Raw genomic sequence first — 19,777 nt, forward strand, 5'->3', positions numbered from 1 at the left:
AGCAGAGTGATGGAGGAAGTGTGGAGGAAGAAGACAAAGAGGAGAGAGGTGGACATGATTGGTGCTGCTGTGAATGACGCAGAGGGGGAATGCATGTGGTGTGTTGTTTTTAACCCAAACTAATGGGATAACCGTAAAGGAGTAGATCTGTAAAAGGAATTTGCCACATAACTGGAATGCCGGGAATGCCGTCTGGGAGCTTGGGATTGACAGCTGTCAGTCACAGGAACCCTCTCATCCCCCTCGATACACTTAAACCAGACTGCTTGTACTTTGTGCTTTTGTGGGGGGGCGGCGGGGGGGGGGGGGGGGGGGGTCTATTTTTTTGGTGGCAACGCATGGTTTTGTCTGCGTATGTGTCTGCGTGTCAATCCTGTCTGTAAATCACGGCTGCTATGTATCCACGAGGTTACGCGACGAAACAGGATATTTGCAGGGATGCTCTTGAGATTAAGGTGGACCAAAGAAAAGCTCCACCGCCGCAGTCCGCTCCCCAGTTTGTGTTGTTTTTTTTATCTTCTGCAAATCCTTCAAACGAGACAATAAGGCAAGTATGGAAATGGTTAAACAGATGTTTTTGTACCCTCTCCTTTTACTGGATTCTCTCTCTCCCTCTTCCCCTCTGTTATCCAAAGGAAATGTTTTCAGACTTGAGAAGTCGCACACACAGACCTCGCTACCACACAGCAAGAGAGCACAGACAGGTCAGGCCAACCAAATTTCCGCCAAAAATCTCTCTTGTCAGCAGCTGCCCGGAACTTTCCTGCTGCAGCGGGTGGGGTTGGGTGGGGTGGGGTGGTGGGGTGTATTTTCTTTGTTTAAAAAATAATCATAAAATACATAAGTGTCTTATGGATCTCTTTTAAAGTAAATAAAACAGGTTATCTACTCTGTTCTAAGCACCTTACGCTCAAATGTGTGTGCGTGCGTGGGTGTGTGTGTTTTTTTATTAAGTGTAATAGAGGGATACAATGATAGGGGGCAGTGTGTGATTAGTGTGGGCTTTTATCACAGCCCTGAGAGAGAGACAGAGAGAGAGAGAGAGTCTTGGGTCTGCAGTGAGAAGAGGCAGCTGCTGCCCGCTACAGGGTCCTGCCACTGACCCTATTCATCCCAACAGCAGGTGTCACACCAGACCCCCACCCTGCCTTCCACACACACACACACACACACACACACACACACACACGCACACACAGACACACACACACACACACACACACATAAACTTGCTTTCACATAGACACAGGCATCCTTAAACGGCAGAGGCTCGTGCACATGCATACACACACACACACACACACATGCAGGAGTGTGTGTGTGTGTGTGTGTGTGTGAGAAGGGGGACCTGGAACTACTTACGGAGAACAAAGGGGGAAATCAGGAAAAAAAATTCAGCCTCTTCGAATAAATCTCACCACAATGCGGAGGGAAAAAAATCCCTAACCTCACCCCCAGAAATGGGAGAAAAACCTGGTTTCTCTCTTTCAAAGCAGTCAAAAGTGTCTTACAAAAGCACAAATAGAAAACATCTTAGATAAAGCGTTCCAGGCCCCTTTGCTGAAAGGACCTCACACCAAGTTGTGTGTAACTCTGACCAGAAACTGGTTTATTTACCAAAAAATAATAAGATTTAATGCCAAAGCGCTTAGGATACAAAAAAAGCGGAGCAGAGGAGGAGGAGGAGGATGAAGAGGGTAAGGAGGTGGCGGTGGGGAGGGCAGGAGGGGAGGATGGGGAGAGGGGGCTTGAGGAGGTGAGAGAGGAGAAACAGGAGGACATTTTCTCCTTTTTTTCTCCTTTGCTTGCCTTTGTGTCCCCTTTGTTTTATATTATATATATATGATTTTATATGGAAGTGAAAAAACAAAGCCAAAGCATCCCCCCCCCCATCATAACATAAATAATCGATATGCAAACAAAATATATATTCAACAAAAACAAGGGTCTAATTTGGACATCTGCGACCGGTGACACCACCACCAGAGAGAGAGAGAGAGAGAGAGAGAGAGAAGGTAGCTATTTCCCCGAGTCAAAGCATCCCCTCCCTCCCGGCTCCCCCCTTCTATTATGTGAAACAATATCAACGTTTATTCTGAGAGAGCGAGAGAGCGAGGGCGCAATGATGCTGACAAGTGCATAGAGCCAACAACAATAGGAGGGGGGCATACGCGCTGGTTACGGGCCTGCCACCCACGTTGCCGAGGAGAAACGCCGCTGCCGCTGCACTGTAAAACCACCGCAGAAAACCCCCGTAGCACCATCAGCGTCCAGCCTACTTCGCCCTGAAACAAGCCAGGCTCTTAAACCCTGGGCTCCATTAGAGAAGACTTCTTTGTCCCTGCTGCTAATGTCGGTGGGGCTGGGGTGTGGTGGTCCTGTATTTCCGAGAACCTGATTGAGGACATGCAGAGGGGGGGGGAGGTGGCTGGGGTGGGGGTTGGGGGGGGGGGGGGGTGTCCTCAGTTACAATATCGGAACGGATGGATGGATGGAAATCAATGTGTGTCAATACTACGTCATAATGTGGATATCTGAACGAAAGCCACAGGTCAAACTCTCAATCCAACGATAGTGTAAGTGTCGAAAAATGTCACGATTTCTGATGGTGTGATCTATTCCTCTTCCTCAGACTTATTGATTGATTTAAGCATGCCTTAACATTCCTAAACAATGAATTTATCCTTAGACTCTGTGTTTTGAGCCACACACACACACACACAGACTGACCGACACATGTACACACACACACCATCGCTACCTCTTCACTGGCTTCACTGTACTAAGCTATACTTCACCAATGACCCTGCTCCATTTATCTAATCCACAAGATGCCTATAACACTTTCATACTCCCCCCTTTTTTCTCTTCCTGTGCTCCAGTCTCTTTCACAGCGGCCCACAGTGGGAAAGATATAACATTGAACATACTACCACCACATTATATCATGAGGGGCCTAACTTGACCTGGGCAGGGTCTGCGATGCCTAAATCATTTCTAATAGGTGCACCAGGAGGGCTCCGCATCCAGGGGATTACCCTCCACGGAGCAGGAAAGATTTTCCTGCTAATCTTTATCGGAATGCCCCCCCCCCCCCCCCATTCTGGAGAAGGTGAAGAGAGGAGAGCTGGGGCAACACACCTCGTTATTCTTTTGTAACGGCAATTACCGGTCGAGAATGGAAGAGTGAGGGAGAGGGATGCAGAAGGAGAGAGAGAGAGAGGGGGGCATCGAGAGAAAGAGAGATGCAGAAGGAGAGAGAGAGGGATTGCAGAGCGAGAGTAGGAAAGAGGGAGAGAGATACAGAGGGAAAGAGAGAGGAGAGAGAAAGATTGCAGAGCGAGAGTGGGAGAATAGATACAGAGAGACGGAGAGAGATAGAGGGAAAGAAGGCAGAGAGAGGGAATAACACAGAGTTGTTATATCTTAGGCTGACCTCGCAATGTGACCTCCATTTTGTGAACACCAGGTTTTTGGACTCTGTTGGGGCTGTCACCATCATGGCGTGCTGGAGGTGGTTGGAGAGTTCAATGTGCATAATGTTTTTTGACGCACATCACTTCCGGTTTCATTGATTAACATTTGGCTGTGCCTTTCATCTGGATCCAATTAGTCCCTACCAGCCTCTGAGATACTGTCATGAGATAAGATAGGCTATTAAAGATATGTGCAGGCGTCTTCTCCCACCCACAAGGTTCTGGGTTTAAACCCCAATAGCTACAGTGTACTTGCAAGCATCCTTGAGGAAGATTATCTGTCTTTTTTTTTTTTTTTTTGCTTATTCTGGTATTCTAATATATATTATACATATATTCGAAAAGACATGTCTGCCAAAGAACGAAATAGTAATAATTGTTTATTGTTGTTTATTTAGTTAGTTTAAGTGGAGTATCAGATACAGCACAAACTAAACTACCAAAGTCTTGGTTTTAACGCTGGCTGGCATTCAGTTCCCCCCCCCCCCCCCCCGGCTCGCGATTACTTGCAACCAAGATGGCCGCCAGGTGAACAAGGCCAATAGGAGAAGATACAGGCAGTAAGCAGGCGGTAAGCCTACCGTGAAGGCATCAATTACACAAAGATTAAATTGAATGGGGGGAAAGGCCAAGAGCAGTAAATTAGCCTCACAAAAAGGATGGGTCGTACCTCCATGTGAATGTGCCATTGAGGGCAGCTCTTCAGGGCTTTTTGATTGCAGGAGAGCTCCGGGGATTGAGATGGGTGGAGACCGGGGGTGTGGTTGGGTGGGTGGGTGTGTGTGAACATGTGCATCTCATGTCGTCTGACTGGATTGGGGGGTGTATGTGTGAGTGTGTGTAGTGTGTAGTGTGTGGTGTGTGTGTGTGTGCGTGCACGCATGCATGTATGTGTGCATGCGTGTGTGTGTGTGTGTGGCTCTGTGTTTGTGTGTCAGGAAGGGTCTGGCAAGAAGAGGGATGGGTGCAGTTTTAATTAGCGCTGTATTGGAAGTTGAAACAGTGGGAGCGTTGTGGAGAAGGCCACAACAGCTGCAACGGCTGCTTCCTGACTATTTAACATGCCCTCTCCCTCCCTCTCTCCCTCCCTCGCCCTCTCTCCTCCTCTCTCTCTCTCCCTCATTCTTCCTCCCTCTCTTTCGTTCTCTCTCCCTGCTCTTTTCCAGGTACCCCACACTCTCTCTCCTCCACTCTACTGCCAGTTCAGGTGTCTAGGGGCAGCTGAGGAAGCATTGGGTGGCACACACATACACACACACACACTCACACATGCGGGCACACACATGGACACACACACACACACACACACGCTGAGCAGCTTGGCAGGGGCCCGCTGTGTTGTGGAATGTATGAGAGGGGACTTGGCCAGGCGGCCTGCTTGGCAGGTTGGCCCCAGAGGGATCACCCAGAGTCTGAGGAGTCCAGCCAGCGCCCGGGCCGAGGCCAGTGAGCTCACAGGGGCCGGAGACTCAGGGAAACACAACAGAGGATAGTACTTTGTAGTTATGTATATTTGTAGACTGTATGTTTTTGTGTCGATCGGCATATATTGTATACGTCACATGTTTATTGCCCTGCTGTTTTCTTTAGCTTATATTTTATTATTATATATTTTATTTTAGTGTATTTTCTATTCTTTTGGCGATAAATTGTGTCAGAAACAAAGGCCCCACACTGTATAAGCTGTTTATCCCTGGTCTCCCCAGTTTGACCCTAACATACACTTTAATACAAAATAAAGAAGAATAATGGTTGTTTTGACAATATATCAGTTGGGTTGGAAACCATATCAAGACAAATAGTACACATTTTTTTCACATGATGCATGCTAACTATTATTTCTTATGACTTTGTCATTCGTTCTGTTTGCCGGTAAAAAAAAAAAAAAAGCTGTTGGCCTGTGTCCTTTCTCAGAAGGGCGAAGGAACAGTATTTAAACATTCTGCCGTTTGCCAAACCCAACCTCAATTTCCACTTCAACATAAATTTGAGGAGTAACCGACAACCTCATCCTGACCGCACAACTACCCCACATAGCCTCCCCGAGATGCTGTTGGTACCATCGGTTTATATATTATTTTACATACGGCTTTACTCTGTCTATTTTGGCACCAAAGAAATCAACACTGTCCGAAGTGTTAGGTGTATGTATTATTGGCACGCTACTTTGGATCATACATTTTCTCAAAAGCCTTGTAGCTATTTGGCACAGACATGTAAATAATTGTACGTGATGTTTTTTTTCTTCTTGTTGGAGTCCAAGGGTCTGGTTTCCCATCTGAATGCGTCAGTGTCAAGTTTGGAAGCACTGAGTTGACAAATGGAAATCATACACGCACTGTGCGAGACTTGCCTGTTTTACCTTGTTTCTGTAGTGCGACGCTGACCTCTAGCGGACATAGTTTGTACACGCAGGTTGGTCCAACAGTAAACGTAATAACGGTATTCATGGTAGAATATGATAATGTATTGCAACTGTTAAATGGTAAATATCTCTAGTGATTTTGACCTCTTTTTGACTATGGAGGTAAGCACAAAGCACAAAGTTCCCATACGTCCCCTGATTGGTCAGACGAGAGCATCAAAAGGCAGTTCACACGGACTTGTGTTGTGTTGAACACACATGACAAGGGCAACAAGAATAGTCGTGTTGTCATGGACACACAATGGTCGCTGGGCGCATGGGGTACGCAGCAAGGCCTCAGTTTATTGTCGAGCTCAGGGCATTGTGCGAAACTATAAAAATTGCTGACTAAGGTTTAAACATGACCAATCATTCTTTAGACACAGTGAACACCAACTGTAGTCCTTTCCAATAGAATCAGAGGTTGCCTATGTTTTAAAATACCTTTATCCTAAAACCAAACGACATCTGGAAATTAAAGGATTGAAAATATGTTATCAAACAAACATTCAGATCATGCTGATTATAAATATGAATTAACATATACCTTATTTATATACTTATATTATTTGAGAGGCAAGGGGTTAACGTTAGATTGCCATAATTCACTCCACATGTGTTACATATGCTTTGTACCCTCAATTGCAATACATATTAGGTATTATACATTGACAATTATCGTGTTGTTATTTTTCCTTCAGTGTTTATAAAAAATGTTTTGTGACACATTATATCTCTCTTGTCACTGAGTAACTCCTTTAAGTTTACCTCATATACCCCCATGGAGTTGTGGCCGGTCGCGGCCGGCCTGTCCTCTGCATTGAGCGTCACTACCGAGGGCGCGTCTCTGTCCCCGCGCTTGTGACGTACTGGCGCGCCATATTTCCTCCCGGCGTCCGCTCCCAGTAGTGAGCACGTTGCTTAGGAAAGCACAAAAAAATAACTGAAGTTGCTCTGAACATTACTCTATAACACACATCCCAGGACCACGCGAATTAAGTGGGGGATCGTCGGTGAGTCTGTTTCATTGATATCTATTTTCTTTGACCGATCGGCGTTGGGAGTGAGTGCGGGTTTGTGAGCTGTCTCCTAGCCTGAGTAGCCTCAGTTATTAGTTAGCATTGTAGCTAGCTTAGCCATACATACATGCTCATTATCTAGATCTAGATCGGAGCATGGAGCTCACCACTCTAACTAAATCATCGCAAGTGGTCGTTGTAAATTGACTATGTGGTTAAAGAACACTTACAGTTGAACATGTTTTTATTTGACTAAACGAGCCATATAGGCTTCTAGGTGGGTAACGTTAGGAATAACAGCTGACTGTTCCCTTTCCTTGCCTTTATCCCACTAGTCCTTTATCCCACTAGACCTTTATCTTTTCAAGACACTTGTTTGTGTTGATGTTAATATATAGTTTGAGGTCATTGCTTTCATGATGATATTGAGATAGCGGTATACAACCTGTCGAACCGGTGCAACCCATCCACTAAGACCAAGCATCATTTACCCTTTCAGGTTGTTCGCCTCCATTGCAGGAGGAGTTTTGATCCAGGATGTCGGAGAAAAATACTAGAATTGCCATCGTCAACCATGACAAGTGCAAGCCAAAGAAATGCCGTCAGGAGTGCAAGAAGAGCTGTCCAGTGGTTCGCATGGGTACGATTTCCCAGCTCTCTTCGATGATAACTTATATGGATGTTGATGTTTTTAATTTATCTCATGATAACCCTGATTCATGTTTACTTTTTGTGCACTCCAGGTAAACTGTGCATAGAGGTGACAAACCAAAGTAAGATTGTCTGGATCTCTGAATCGCTGTGTATTGGATGCGGAATATGTATCAAGGCAAGTGTTCTTTTTACCAAAGTTACCTGTTGATGGTCAAACCTTTTTCAATTTACAATTTTAACTTGATTATCTGTTCTGTGCCCAGAAATGTCCATTTGGCAGTCTGTCCATTGTCAACTTGCCAAGCAACCTTGAGAAGGAAACCACTCACAGATATTGTGCCAACGCTTTCAAGTTGCATAGGTGGGTTCATCACTATTTAGTATTTAGTCATTCAGCAGACTTATTGATCTTAAGTGATATCATACTAAACCTAGATATCATATATCATCCTTTAGTATGATGCCTAGCATCATACTTGTATCTGAATGGACTGGCAATGGGATCAATCCCAGTTCCCAGTTTGGACTTTTAAGAGGAAATTCCCCAACCACTACTAGACTATCCTGCGAGCAATGCAGGAAGTAATGACTTGATACATACTGCAGTGGATTGACTGTTCTGTGGGAATCCAGATTACCGATACCTCGACCCGGTGAGGTTCTGGGTCTGGTTGGCACCAATGGAATTGGGAAATCCACAGCGTTGAAAATCCTGGCTGGGAAACAGAAACCCAACCTGGGGAAGTATGATGTAAGTGAACATGGTGTGTTACTGTTATGTGTACACTAGCAGTATGATGTAAGTGAACATGGTGTATTACTGTTATGTGTACACTAGCAGTATGATGTAAGTGAACATGGTGTATTACTGTTACGTGTACACTAGCAGTATGATGTAAGTGAACATGGTGTATTACTGTTATGTGTACACTAGCAGTTGCTGGGGTTCAAGTCATAAACCAACCTTTTACATTCATTAACAATTTATTTATAAATTCAGGAAAAAATGCACAATAATTCATCGATGTGGCAGCTTATTAAGGCTATTTCTCTTCTGCAGTTAATTTTGCAGAATCAAATTGTATCGCCAAGTAGGTTACCCTTACTACTAAAGTGTCTCGGTCTGTTCAAATGTACTCATAATAATCCCATGCATTCGCTCCATGTCCTACAAGGATCCCCCAGACTGGCAGGAGATCCTCACCTATTTCCGTGGTTCTGAGCTCCAAAACTACTTCACCAAGATCCTGGAGGACGACCTCAAGGCTATTGTCAAGCCGCAGTACGTCGACCAGATCCCCAGGACCGTCAAGGTCAGCTCACGTCCATCCAATAACCGATGGTTTATGACCTGCTGTTTCCAAAAACGGAGGCCCTTTTTTGTTTTGGTTGCATTCGCTGAGCTTTCTTCATTGAAGGCATTATTTATGTTGGTGATATTGCAGTCAAAATGGGAGATATCTGTGGATGGTGAATATTTGTGACATTTTATAAAAATATGTAGAAAAACATATTTTTGTCCCCACAGCTGTGTTTTCTAAGCAACAACCACTGTCATGATTACACTGTTACATGATAATTAATCAATATAAGTACCAGCCTATAGTAGCTTTTTGCTATCAGTATCGACCAATCAATGCATCCCTGGTGTATGGGTGTGTCGTTTTGTGCGGGTTAATGTAAGAAATTCCCAAATAACTGTACGTTTGCTCCCCAGGGCAGCGTGGGAGAGATCCTGAACAGAAAAGATGACTCCAAAACCGAGACCACAGTGTGTGCTCAGCTCGGTACGTTAACGATACTTCACGCTCCTTTGCTGTCTGTCACAATTTCCCTGGACTGTGGAAAAATTAAATATAATACACAAAAGTACAAGAAGGCAATCAAAACTAGAAAAATATAGATAACTATATCAGATTAAGTATGTGTAGCTAATTACAATTTAGTATTTTAGAAATGGAGCAGACATGTTTATGGACAGCTAGATAAATATTGCATACCATGAATGAGCAGGTAGGGGCTAGACGTCCTGCGTTGATTAGGATGGAAGCCAGAACCTTTTGGATGGCTGTCAAAACAACCCAGCACCTGTAAACCAATGTTGTTCCCTTCCACTGGTCTCAGATCTGACCCACCTCAGGGACAGGAATGTGGAGGACCTTTCTGGTGGGGAACTGCAGCGCTTTGCCATCGCCGTGGTCTGCATCCAGAGGGCCGACATGTAAGACCCAACACATGCCTGTATCCGTCCACAGTGAAAGGCTCATAAAGTGAAAGACATGCACATCAATTACTCTCAGACACATCTATATATATATATATATATATATATATATATAACATATAGTTTATATGTTGTTTTTTTTGTTTTTTATATTGTTTTTTTATTTTATTTTTGCATGTCCTTTGATGTAAATTTGTCGACATTGTAAATGAGGGAAACCTCAATGCCCTACGAGTGTAAATAAAGGTTTGAAATGAAAATGAAATATCAGAAATGCATCAAAACACAACACAGCTTTCTGTCTCTCACACACTCTAACCGTCAAACACGATAATTTTTTAAGTTATTCAAATGAGTTGCAAACCGTTGTTCTGCTTGTTCTGTTTATCCTTCCCTTGTTTTGCTCACCCTCTTTGTTGAACTGTTGTGACTGAAGTCTCTCTGCCTCCTCCTCAGCTTCATGTTTGACGAGCCCTCCAGCTACCTGGACGTGAAGCAGCGCTTAAAGGCTGCCATCACGATCCGATCCCTCATCAGGCCGGACAGGTCAGTCCAGCTCACATGAAGAACTGGATGACTATACTAACACTAACTAAGACGACTCACATGAAGAGCTGGATAACACTAACTAAGACTACCTGCCTGATGAGCTGTCTAACACTATGACATACTTCACTAACTACCATGGAGAGCACCGCGATGGGTCCTGATATTCTAGTTTGCCTTCAAATACACTAATTACCTAAACTCTATTTACATCAAAATGGTGTCACAAAAGTCATGGTGAAAATGTTAAAGCAAGTCACAGAAAACATAAATAAAGTATGAAAAATCGAATGTCAGGATAACGGGTAGAGTTGGTATTCCTAAGAATATTGTTATGTATATAAATATTGCGGAAATAAAAAAAAATCTTTTGGTGTCCCACAGATACATCATTGTGGTGGAGCATGACCTGAGTGTGTTGGACTACCTGTCTGACTTCATCTGCTGCCTGTATGGAGTGCCCAGCGCGTACGGAGTGGTCACCATGCCCTTCAGTGTCAGGGAAGGTACCTGATCAATAACTTTTACCAATAACACACATTTAGATTGTTCAATGTATTTTGGGGTATTTCTATACTCTTTCGTTAGTATCTCTTTTGGTAAGTGCATACAAATGTCATCTTGAAATAATTTTTACTTGTATAGATAACAAAAATCAACGGGTAAATGGAGGGACTTTTTATTTTTAAAAATCTTTTACTAGGATATGGAATAATTAGGTTTTCCAAATCTGGCAACCGTGAATACAATGCTAAGTAAATGAAGGCTCTATATTAGCTAAAGGCTGATGGCACTATTGATTTTGTAATTTGACTAGTAAAAAGAAAACGGTCACAATTTAGTTTTTGCTTTGAACTAAGCGTCTTACAATCGATTTCAAGATTTCATTCAGCAAAAGACAAGACATTGACCGCACTGTACAACGAGATTATTCTTAGTGACTTCAGATGCATACATAATCACTATATATCGATTTTGTACGAATGCGTGGTCACTATTTGGCTCAAACCAGATCCGTTTCCGCCAATCGCAACAGTTAATAAAAAACGTTAAAACGTCAATTGAACTGGCTATACCGGTTATACAATATCAGTTTAAGCCTGAGTTTGTAATTCACTGGAATTGAGCATGTGTGTATGTGTGTGTTCCCAAGGTATCAACATATTCCTGGACGGCTACGTGCCCACGGAGAACCTGCGCTTCAGGGAGACCTCGCTGGTCTTCAAGGTGGCGGAGACGGCCAGCGAGGAGGAGGTGAAGAAGATGTGCCGCTACCAGTACCCCAACATGAAGAAGGCCCTGGGGGACTTCAGCCTGTCCATCGTGGAGGGGGAGTTCACCGACTCGGAGATCATGGTCATGCTGGGGGAGAACGGTAAGGAGTGGCCATTCAGCTCACTCTTCTATCCAAAGGCACCGGCAATCCACTTTTCCTTTCGTCATTGCCCTGTCGATCCCTGGTTGTTGTGATTCCGCATGTATTAATCATTTGGATATGTGGCTCTCTTCAGGTACGGGTAAAACGACGTTCATCAGAATGCTCGCGGGGCGACTAAAGCCAGACGAAGGAGGTAAAAGACAACAGTTTACTGTCCTGAGTTTGATTCTGGTCTCTTGAGTTTTTGTCCTTTTTTTTATTAACGTGTTTCGTTTCTCTTGAACAGGTGATGTGCCCGTCTTGAACGTCAGCTACAAACCACAGAAAATCAGCCCCAAATTCAAAGTAGGTCATCTCCACACCGTTTTTTTTCCCTCTTTCCTCAAGATGTGTTTCAGTTCCTCACCCGGGCTAAACATTCATTCGTCACATTCTTACTCATTTGTCCGCAGGGGAGTGTGAGGGCTCTGCTTCACGACAAGATCCGCGACGCCTACACACACCCTCAGTTTGTCACCGACGTGATGAAGCCCTTGCAGATGGACAGCATTATCGACCAGGCCGTGAGTCTCTCCTGAAGAGTCTAACATGATTGCGTTTCCTTGAACATGATCTTACATAGTGGTCTAAATGTTGGTGTGATTCCGGGTGGCTGTAGGTCCAGAATCTCTCTGGAGGAGAGTTGCAGAGGGTGGCCCTGGCCCTCTGTCTGGGCAAGCCCGCTGACGTCTACCTGATCGACGAACCCTCTGCCTACCTGGACTCAGAACAGCGTCTCATCGCTGCCAGGGTTATTAAACGGTACGGCGCAAATTACCACCGACACTGCTTCCCATTGGATGCTCTGCTTGTTGATTGGACGATTTACGATTGGGCTCTTTTCAAACTGATGATTTTCGATCGTTTTTTACTCGGATGATTTTTGATTGGTCATTTTCCGAGATAAATTGACTTGTTTTAATTATTGTTGTCTGTATTCCCCTTGGGCAGATTCATCCTCCACGCTAAGAAGACGGCCTTCGTGGTGGAGCACGACTTCATCATGGCCACGTACCTGGCGGACCGCGTCATCGTGTTCGATGGGATTCCCTCCAAGGACACCGCCGCCAACACGTAAGCTACTGAGTCGCCCCCCCCATCTGCTGCATCCCCTCATAGGCTTCATAGGAATGACTAAAGGATTTGTGTTTTATCGTGGTATAAGTTTAGCGTTTTTATCTATGTATACAAGGGTCCTAACAGGGCACGTAGAATACACTAATAACGCTTTCAATCCTTTCTTTTGTATTTTTATATTCTGTAAATGCAATCATTACATGCCAAAAACAACATTGGGTAATGATGTGTACTAGTATAGATGTAATGTCATACTAGTGAAGATGCTCCACAGAATCATGTGACATTACAGTTTTACTAAACCAGGGACCTTTGAGTAGAACATGCCCACCATGTCTCACCGTCTTCTCCCTCTCCAGGCCACAGACCTTACTGGCAGGTATGAACAAGTTCCTTTCACAATTGGAAATCACATTCAGGAGAGACCCCAATAACTTCCGACCCAGGATCAACAAGATGAATTCCATCAAGGTATGCTTATAAAATAAGAAATGTGAACTTGTTCAACAAGATAATGAAGTTATGGCAAAGCCAGTGATTGGTGTGGTTGAGTGTGATTCCTCGGGTTACTTTACACGAAAGTCCCTAACCAACCAGAAATGAGTTACTAAGCTAGCTAGTCAGCATAATGTAAAAAATCGGCAGTCCTCCTAGGGTATGATTCAATTGGGGAGATTCAGTCAAATGTTGTAGTGCTGGGAAAATGATAATACGATTATTATTATAATTGCCCCGTGTCTGATCGAACTTCTGTCCCTCCCTCCCTCCTTCAGGACGTGGAACAGAAGAAGAGTGGCAACTACTTCTTCTTGGATGATTAATCACTCACTCCCCCCATTGGGGGGGGATAGAGAGGGGGTGGAGCGAGAGAGAGAAAGCTCATTCCTCCGCTGTCCCCCAGTCACATCATGTTCCGTGGAGGAAAGCCCCAGTAAACATGTTGAAAGACTCTCCTCAAAGGCACCCGCTCCTACAGGGCTTCCCCGCTGCTCCTCAGGGGCTCTCGTCTGAAGGTACAGGATGCTGTCATCACTGGAGGAGTCGGTTGACGTGGTTCTCAAGCAGAACATGGTGGAGGTCGCTGAGGAACGGAATGGGAGCCCCTTTTTTTTCAGTGGTATGGGATGAGCAGCATCCATTTGCACACATCCAAACAAGCTTTCAGGAATCATTGGAGTGTTTTTATCGACAGAAAAAAAGAAGCTATTCCATGTACTTTTAAAGACTAACTATTAAAAACATGTATTTCCTGTCAATGGTGGTTTTATTTTGTGTTAGGTGAGAGTGAGATGACATTTGATGTCACCTTATGACACATTATCATTTTCTCTTCTTTGGCTTATCACGATATCACAGTAATTTAATAAACTGACCAGATGTTGAACTCAAAGCAAGTCTGAAGGCTCAGTTATGCTTCCACGTCGACGCAACACAATGATCACGCAGACGCTTTGACGCAGTCGTGAACCTGTTTTTGTTCTGCGTTGGGTTTTAGTGAATGGACCAATCACAGCCCTTGCTGCTGCGTCGCCGCGATGCAAGGTGAACAATTTTGGGAGGGGCATTTTTGTCAGGCCCTTGCGGTGGACGCAAGGAGGGTCCGCAAGGACGTAATGGGTCTGTAAACCCCCTTGCGTTGCGTCCACTTGGAACCATAAGTAAGCCTTTACCCTTTGTACGCTGTAGACTAGTGTTTCCCAAACTTTTTTTCTGGGGACCCACTTGTTTTAAATTACAAACCATCGCAACCCAATTCACAATAGGCCTTATCTATAAAATTGTGAGAAGAACAAATTTGTGCATAAATGAACATTCCTGAACATTTTTACTGCCAATTCCGCATCCCCTTATATATGAACTTAAACCAGCCATTTCAAGAGAAGAAGAGATAAATCACAACTTAGTTTTATGCACTTGTTATTGAAAACATAATACACACTTTATAAATGAGACCAAATAAATGCAATTAGGCAGAGCTTTCTCGTTTATTTCCTCTCATCAGTAAAACAATGTACGTTAGCATTTCATACTCGATTCAATGTTATAAGTAAAATGATCAGAAAAATACAAACATTCAGTACTATCAAAAACATGCTTCTTTTTGAAAGTTTTTTTAAAAGCTAACGTATAAAATAATAATATATATTTTTTATATACAATTATTTGGCCACCCAATTCAAATCTCCCGCGACCCAGTCTTTGGGAAAGACTGACCACTAGATGGCGCCCAGGGACTACGTGAGTGAAGCTTTGGTTTAACCAGAGCCACTCGCCTACTTTGGCCCCTGACCTCTGAACACCAATTTATTGTATTATGCTTAACCAGCATGGACATGCTTCACGCCCACCTGAAAATAAAAGCCAACTGCAACTTCAGGTTGTGATTGATAAGAAATTATATATGTCATATTTTTATTGTGTGTATTTCTCCTTTTTTATATTTTGTCATGGTGCTTCTACTAATAAGGTCATAAATTGTGTTTTTACTACAGCTGGATTTTACACCGAACTCAGTCAAAGCACATATATTTCAATTTTAATGACCGTAAATTAATTTCTTTGTCATAGCTGGGGTCAGACCCATTCCATAAACCACCACTGAGTGTCACACAGGGAAGTGTGTGTGTGTGTGTGTGTGTGTGTGTGTGTGTGTGTGTGTGTGTGTGTGTGTGTGTGTGTGTGTGTGTGTGTGTGTGTGTGTGTGTGTGTTTGAGCATGCATAATCAATACATCTCCCAGGGGTCCAACCTTTTTAAAAACAATCTCAGAGGAATGGGCATGTCGCAATCTGAAGGCATCACAGGAGAAAGCCCCAGTATGTTTCATTCAAGAACAAGCATGAGCATGTTTCATTTAAGTATAGGCAGGCCTACACCTCAAATGGGATACGAGTTGTGATTGTGTGACGGCCGGACAATCATTTTGGTCATCTCGTACGGTTGCACGGTTGGATCGCATTAGGCTCTAGCTACACACAGATGTCCTCGACATGGGACTGCAGCCTGACGAGGAACCTGATCTCAAACCCCATGACATCACCAACAGCGGCTCTCACCTTTCCAACTGATGGTTCGATTCCAATGTTGCCCAATCCCTGGGATACAATGCTCTATTTATCTTCAACAGATCGTCAGGTTACTGAGATCCCGTGCAGTTAAAATGTTTCATTTAGCTATTTTGGATTTCCTCGTGGAGATCTTATACATTATGTGGTATTGTTTAACATTGACATGTTTTGTGGAATAAACACAACATCCTCTCAAACCAGAGCACATCCACACCACATCTTCACAGCGGCCACCTGTGTCTGACAAAGACCTGACGTTTGACCCGGGATTTTTTTTTTCTGTGATCCAATGTGTAACTCGCATTAATCATTTTCACCCAGCACTGAATCAATCATCACAGCTTTGTTTTAGAAGACGTCTATTTTTGCCCCTTGCCTATTCTCTCTCTATCTTCAGAGGGGCCGAAACCAGGAAGAGATGATGTCATGATCGCTATCACTTACAATGCTTCAACCCAGCAAGCTCCAGATGTACAGACCCCCCCCACACTCCCCTCCCCTCACCACCAACCCTCTCCCCTGAGGTATGACCTCACTACTGGGTGTAGAGAAGGAACATCTGCTTGATGATGTAGCCTCATCCCAGCCCCCCCCCCCCGCCAGCACCACCACTACAACCCAGTTAGCACTATGGAGAGAGCTTTTCTCCCGCAGATCGAGGAATGGATAGGATACGATAAGATCTCTATTTAGCCTTCAGTGGTGTCTCTGAACGTCGTCCACAGATAAAGAGGCCTGTGTGTGCAATAGGGATGGGTGTCATCTTGTCGGATCTCTTCCCCTTAATAGCAGAGCCCCCCCCCCCCCCCCCAGACGAGAGAGTGTGTGTGTGTGTGTGTGTGTGTGTGACGTTGGGTTCGTTTTCCACTTTCCCCTTATTCCTGTAAATTAGCGACTGCAGCCACCAGCTCTCCCAGCTTGGGGGCTGCTTTGAAAAGCCATTCGTCAGCGGTCTGTTGCATCAGAGGCACATTAGGGAAATGGGCCTGCTCGTAAGAGGTTGATGTACTGACGGTGACAAAAAGGTGGCACATGACCTCACTGAGTATTTAAAGATGACAACATCGATGAAATACGGGAGAGGTGGAGGACCCGTAAGAATCTGTAGAATCTTCAAGGGTTTGGAAAAGATCTGTCTCTCCCGTCAAGCCGTTGAAATGATTTTGGCTAATAAGTTATTAAAACGATTAAATGTATTGGATGATATTACACAGTTTTAGTTTTCTACAAGAACTGTATTTCTCCTTATGGAAGTAGGGTTAGTGATTATAACATTAACCTGAATATTTTGTTGTTTGTTTGTAAGTTTTATGCAAACAAACCTCACTTTTGCTTGCTTGTTGATGAGCAACTATATTAATTTGTAATAAGCACAAGTATTATTTTAAGACTCGGGAACACCAACAAAACTATTTTTCAAGCTAAAAGAGGCCGGGTTTGATCTTTTTGAATTGATTATCTATTAAATGATCAATTACACACACACACCACCATCTCATTGCTTACATAAGAGAGGTGACATATGTTCTACATGCACCTGAAGGGTTAAGGGGTAAGGGGTAAGGGGCCAAGGAGGAGACAGCTGCACCCAAAATACAGGTGCACCACCACCACCACCACCACCACCACCACCACCACCACCTCCAGTCATTCACAAGACCTGACAGTTGGTGGTGGGGGAGCTCAGTGTGAGACACCCCCACCCACCTCTGCTTTGCGCCAGAAACACATGCAGCAGCCTTTTGAATGACAGCTGCGTTGGGTCTGCAGACCCGACTGAACGGCCCATCCTGATTCCTGCGGGCGGCTGGGACAGCTGCCCCCGACAGATCCATGCTGAAAACCAAAGGCTTGCTACATCTTCAGTGCCCCCCCAGACACCCACTGCCCCACACTCACACACACACTGGAGGAGGGGTGGCGTGGAGGTACCACCCTTTGGACCGAGCCCAGGGGGTTCTTCATTGTGATTGGGGGGGCCAAAGGTTTTCTGACACCATGCAGCAACGGTCCACCAGGGAGTCTTATTTTACACCGGGGAGATCCTATGTTGGAGATGGCTCATCGCCTGCTGCTGATAGCGAACCAGGGTGATCAGGTCCCGGCGGTGTGTACTGTGTACAACCATGTGAGTGTGAGTGTGCGTGTGATCAAAGACCAGGTCCATTGATCAGTGAGTGTCTGAGGATTATCCGCTGTTCCAAGGATCGTTTGGCCATTGATGGGTTGACTGAATGCTTTGGAAGCTGCTCTGGGATTCTTTCACTCCTCCGTGTGGCAACAGGAGTGATGTCTGGACTGTGGATGAAAAAGAAAAATCCAAGTAGCGGTTGTGTCCGTCAGCCTGTTTTCTTTAAGAACAACATGAAATGAAACAGGGGGTTTGGGGGGTGGGGTGGGTGGGGGGGGGGGGGGGGGGGGGGGGCTGCGCTGGAGCAAGAAGAGGCCCTTGGAGACAGCATTCAAATAGTTCCATCCCAGACATTATTTCTAGGAGGAGGACTTGTGGAAAGCCTTGTCAAGCTCGCTGCCGTTTGAAATACGAGCCAGGCTTATGCAGCACCGCCACGCCTGGCGTTGCTGCGGAGAATCTCCTCGTGGCGCTGCCAACAGACCTCCGGTGGCGCTGGTTGGCAGGGGCCGCATGGCATCCGCGCAGGGAGCGCCGACTAAACACGTGTGTCAGTCAACGCTAAGCATTTCAGACGGGTAAATTTACGGACGTTGTGTGAAGCCCGGGGTGTAATCCATCCCAACACTCTGGGTCGGCTTTTCCTCTTGTCTGGCTGGAGACAGGCAGCGGTCCAGGCGTCCCAAAAGGCTGCTGCGCCTAGTGTGCTCAGACCTGATAGGCTCTTTGATTAAGGCCAAAGGAAAGAGCTCCGTCTGGACTCAAATTAAAAATACCGGCCTGGCGTTTTTCCTATCCTGCTGTGAGGGTATCTTGTGCTTATACCTTTTGCGATGTGCATGAATAGCCTACTTACCTAATGCACGACAAATGCATATTGAAACCTGGAGGACTTATGTAAGCACTGGCCTACATTCTGCATCCTTGGCTGCCGTTACTGATGACTGAATGCCTGTCCTAAACTCTCTGAGGCCCTAGGAGACTTAAGGTCAACCCAAGACCTACTTTGACTTGACTTCTGTTGAGATTTGTAACATTCACAGACATTCACAGAACAGACAGCTATGTGTAACCATACTGTCGGTCCCTGCAAGAGTAAAGAGTGCACGCTGATTCTGACAGCAAAACAGGTTTTCACTGCAAGGCTCACATCCACGTGTCATTAGATTAACTAATTCATCATTTAGCAGTATCTTTTCTACAACAAAACTCATCTTTAGATCCGGGTCATGGAGGAGCAGGTAGGAGAGAGGTCTTCTTGCTAAAGGATGCCTACTGGTAGACTGTGGACTTTTAGAGCCTAGATGGAAACTGCCAAGCCACTACACCAACCTGCCCCTTGAAGGGACTCTGATACAGGCCCACATGAACTTTTGTATCTTTCTACAAGTATCTTGTCTTGCATTTGGTTGAACTCAAGCATCTGCTGAATGGTAACGGTTTGTATGTAAATAGGAAGACAAGGGAGGGATCCGTTATTAGTGTCCTTTTTTTATTTTTACAACTCTAGTATCTTCTCACGGCCATCAATGAAAAGACACATCCTCAGCACACGAGTGTCCAAGGTTGGGTTATTTTGGGAGGACCTGACCTCTTCCCTCCACATCAGGGACTGGAACCCTGCTGGGCAATGACCCAACAAAGGGACTTGTCATCCCATGGCATCCATTATCAGCTCTTTACTGCTACAAAGCGTGACTAATATTTAGAATATAAAAGAACCCTTTGGGGCTAGACAGTGTCCATTAGTTGCCCTTATTTA

The 19,777-nt window shown here is 44.8% G+C and overlaps 1 protein-coding gene across 1 annotated transcript; it reads left to right on the plus strand.

Moving 5' to 3' along the window:
* Nucleotides 1-6,766: 6,766 nt before the first annotated feature.
* LOC311340207 (ATP-binding cassette sub-family E member 1) lies at nucleotides 6,767-14,067 on the plus strand. Its single transcript, XM_084465090.1, has 18 exons — nucleotides 6,767-6,893; nucleotides 7,399-7,539; nucleotides 7,643-7,728; nucleotides 7,817-7,914; nucleotides 8,187-8,304; nucleotides 8,729-8,866; nucleotides 9,271-9,340; nucleotides 9,678-9,774; nucleotides 10,234-10,323; nucleotides 10,708-10,829; nucleotides 11,477-11,698; nucleotides 11,835-11,894; nucleotides 11,988-12,046; nucleotides 12,154-12,264; nucleotides 12,360-12,502; nucleotides 12,692-12,814; nucleotides 13,177-13,288; nucleotides 13,591-14,067. The coding sequence occupies exons 2-18, from the start codon at nucleotides 7,437-7,439 to the stop codon at nucleotides 13,636-13,638; spliced, it is 1,800 nt and encodes a 599-aa protein (XP_084321216.1). The 5' UTR covers nucleotides 6,767-6,893; nucleotides 7,399-7,436; the 3' UTR covers nucleotides 13,639-14,067.
* The last annotated feature ends 5,710 nt before the right edge of the window (nucleotides 14,068-19,777 follow it).

Source organism: Micromesistius poutassou, assembly GCF_964030765.1.
Source record: "Micromesistius poutassou genome assembly, chromosome: 3".
NCBI lineage: Eukaryota > Metazoa > Chordata > Actinopteri > Gadiformes > Gadidae > Micromesistius > Micromesistius poutassou.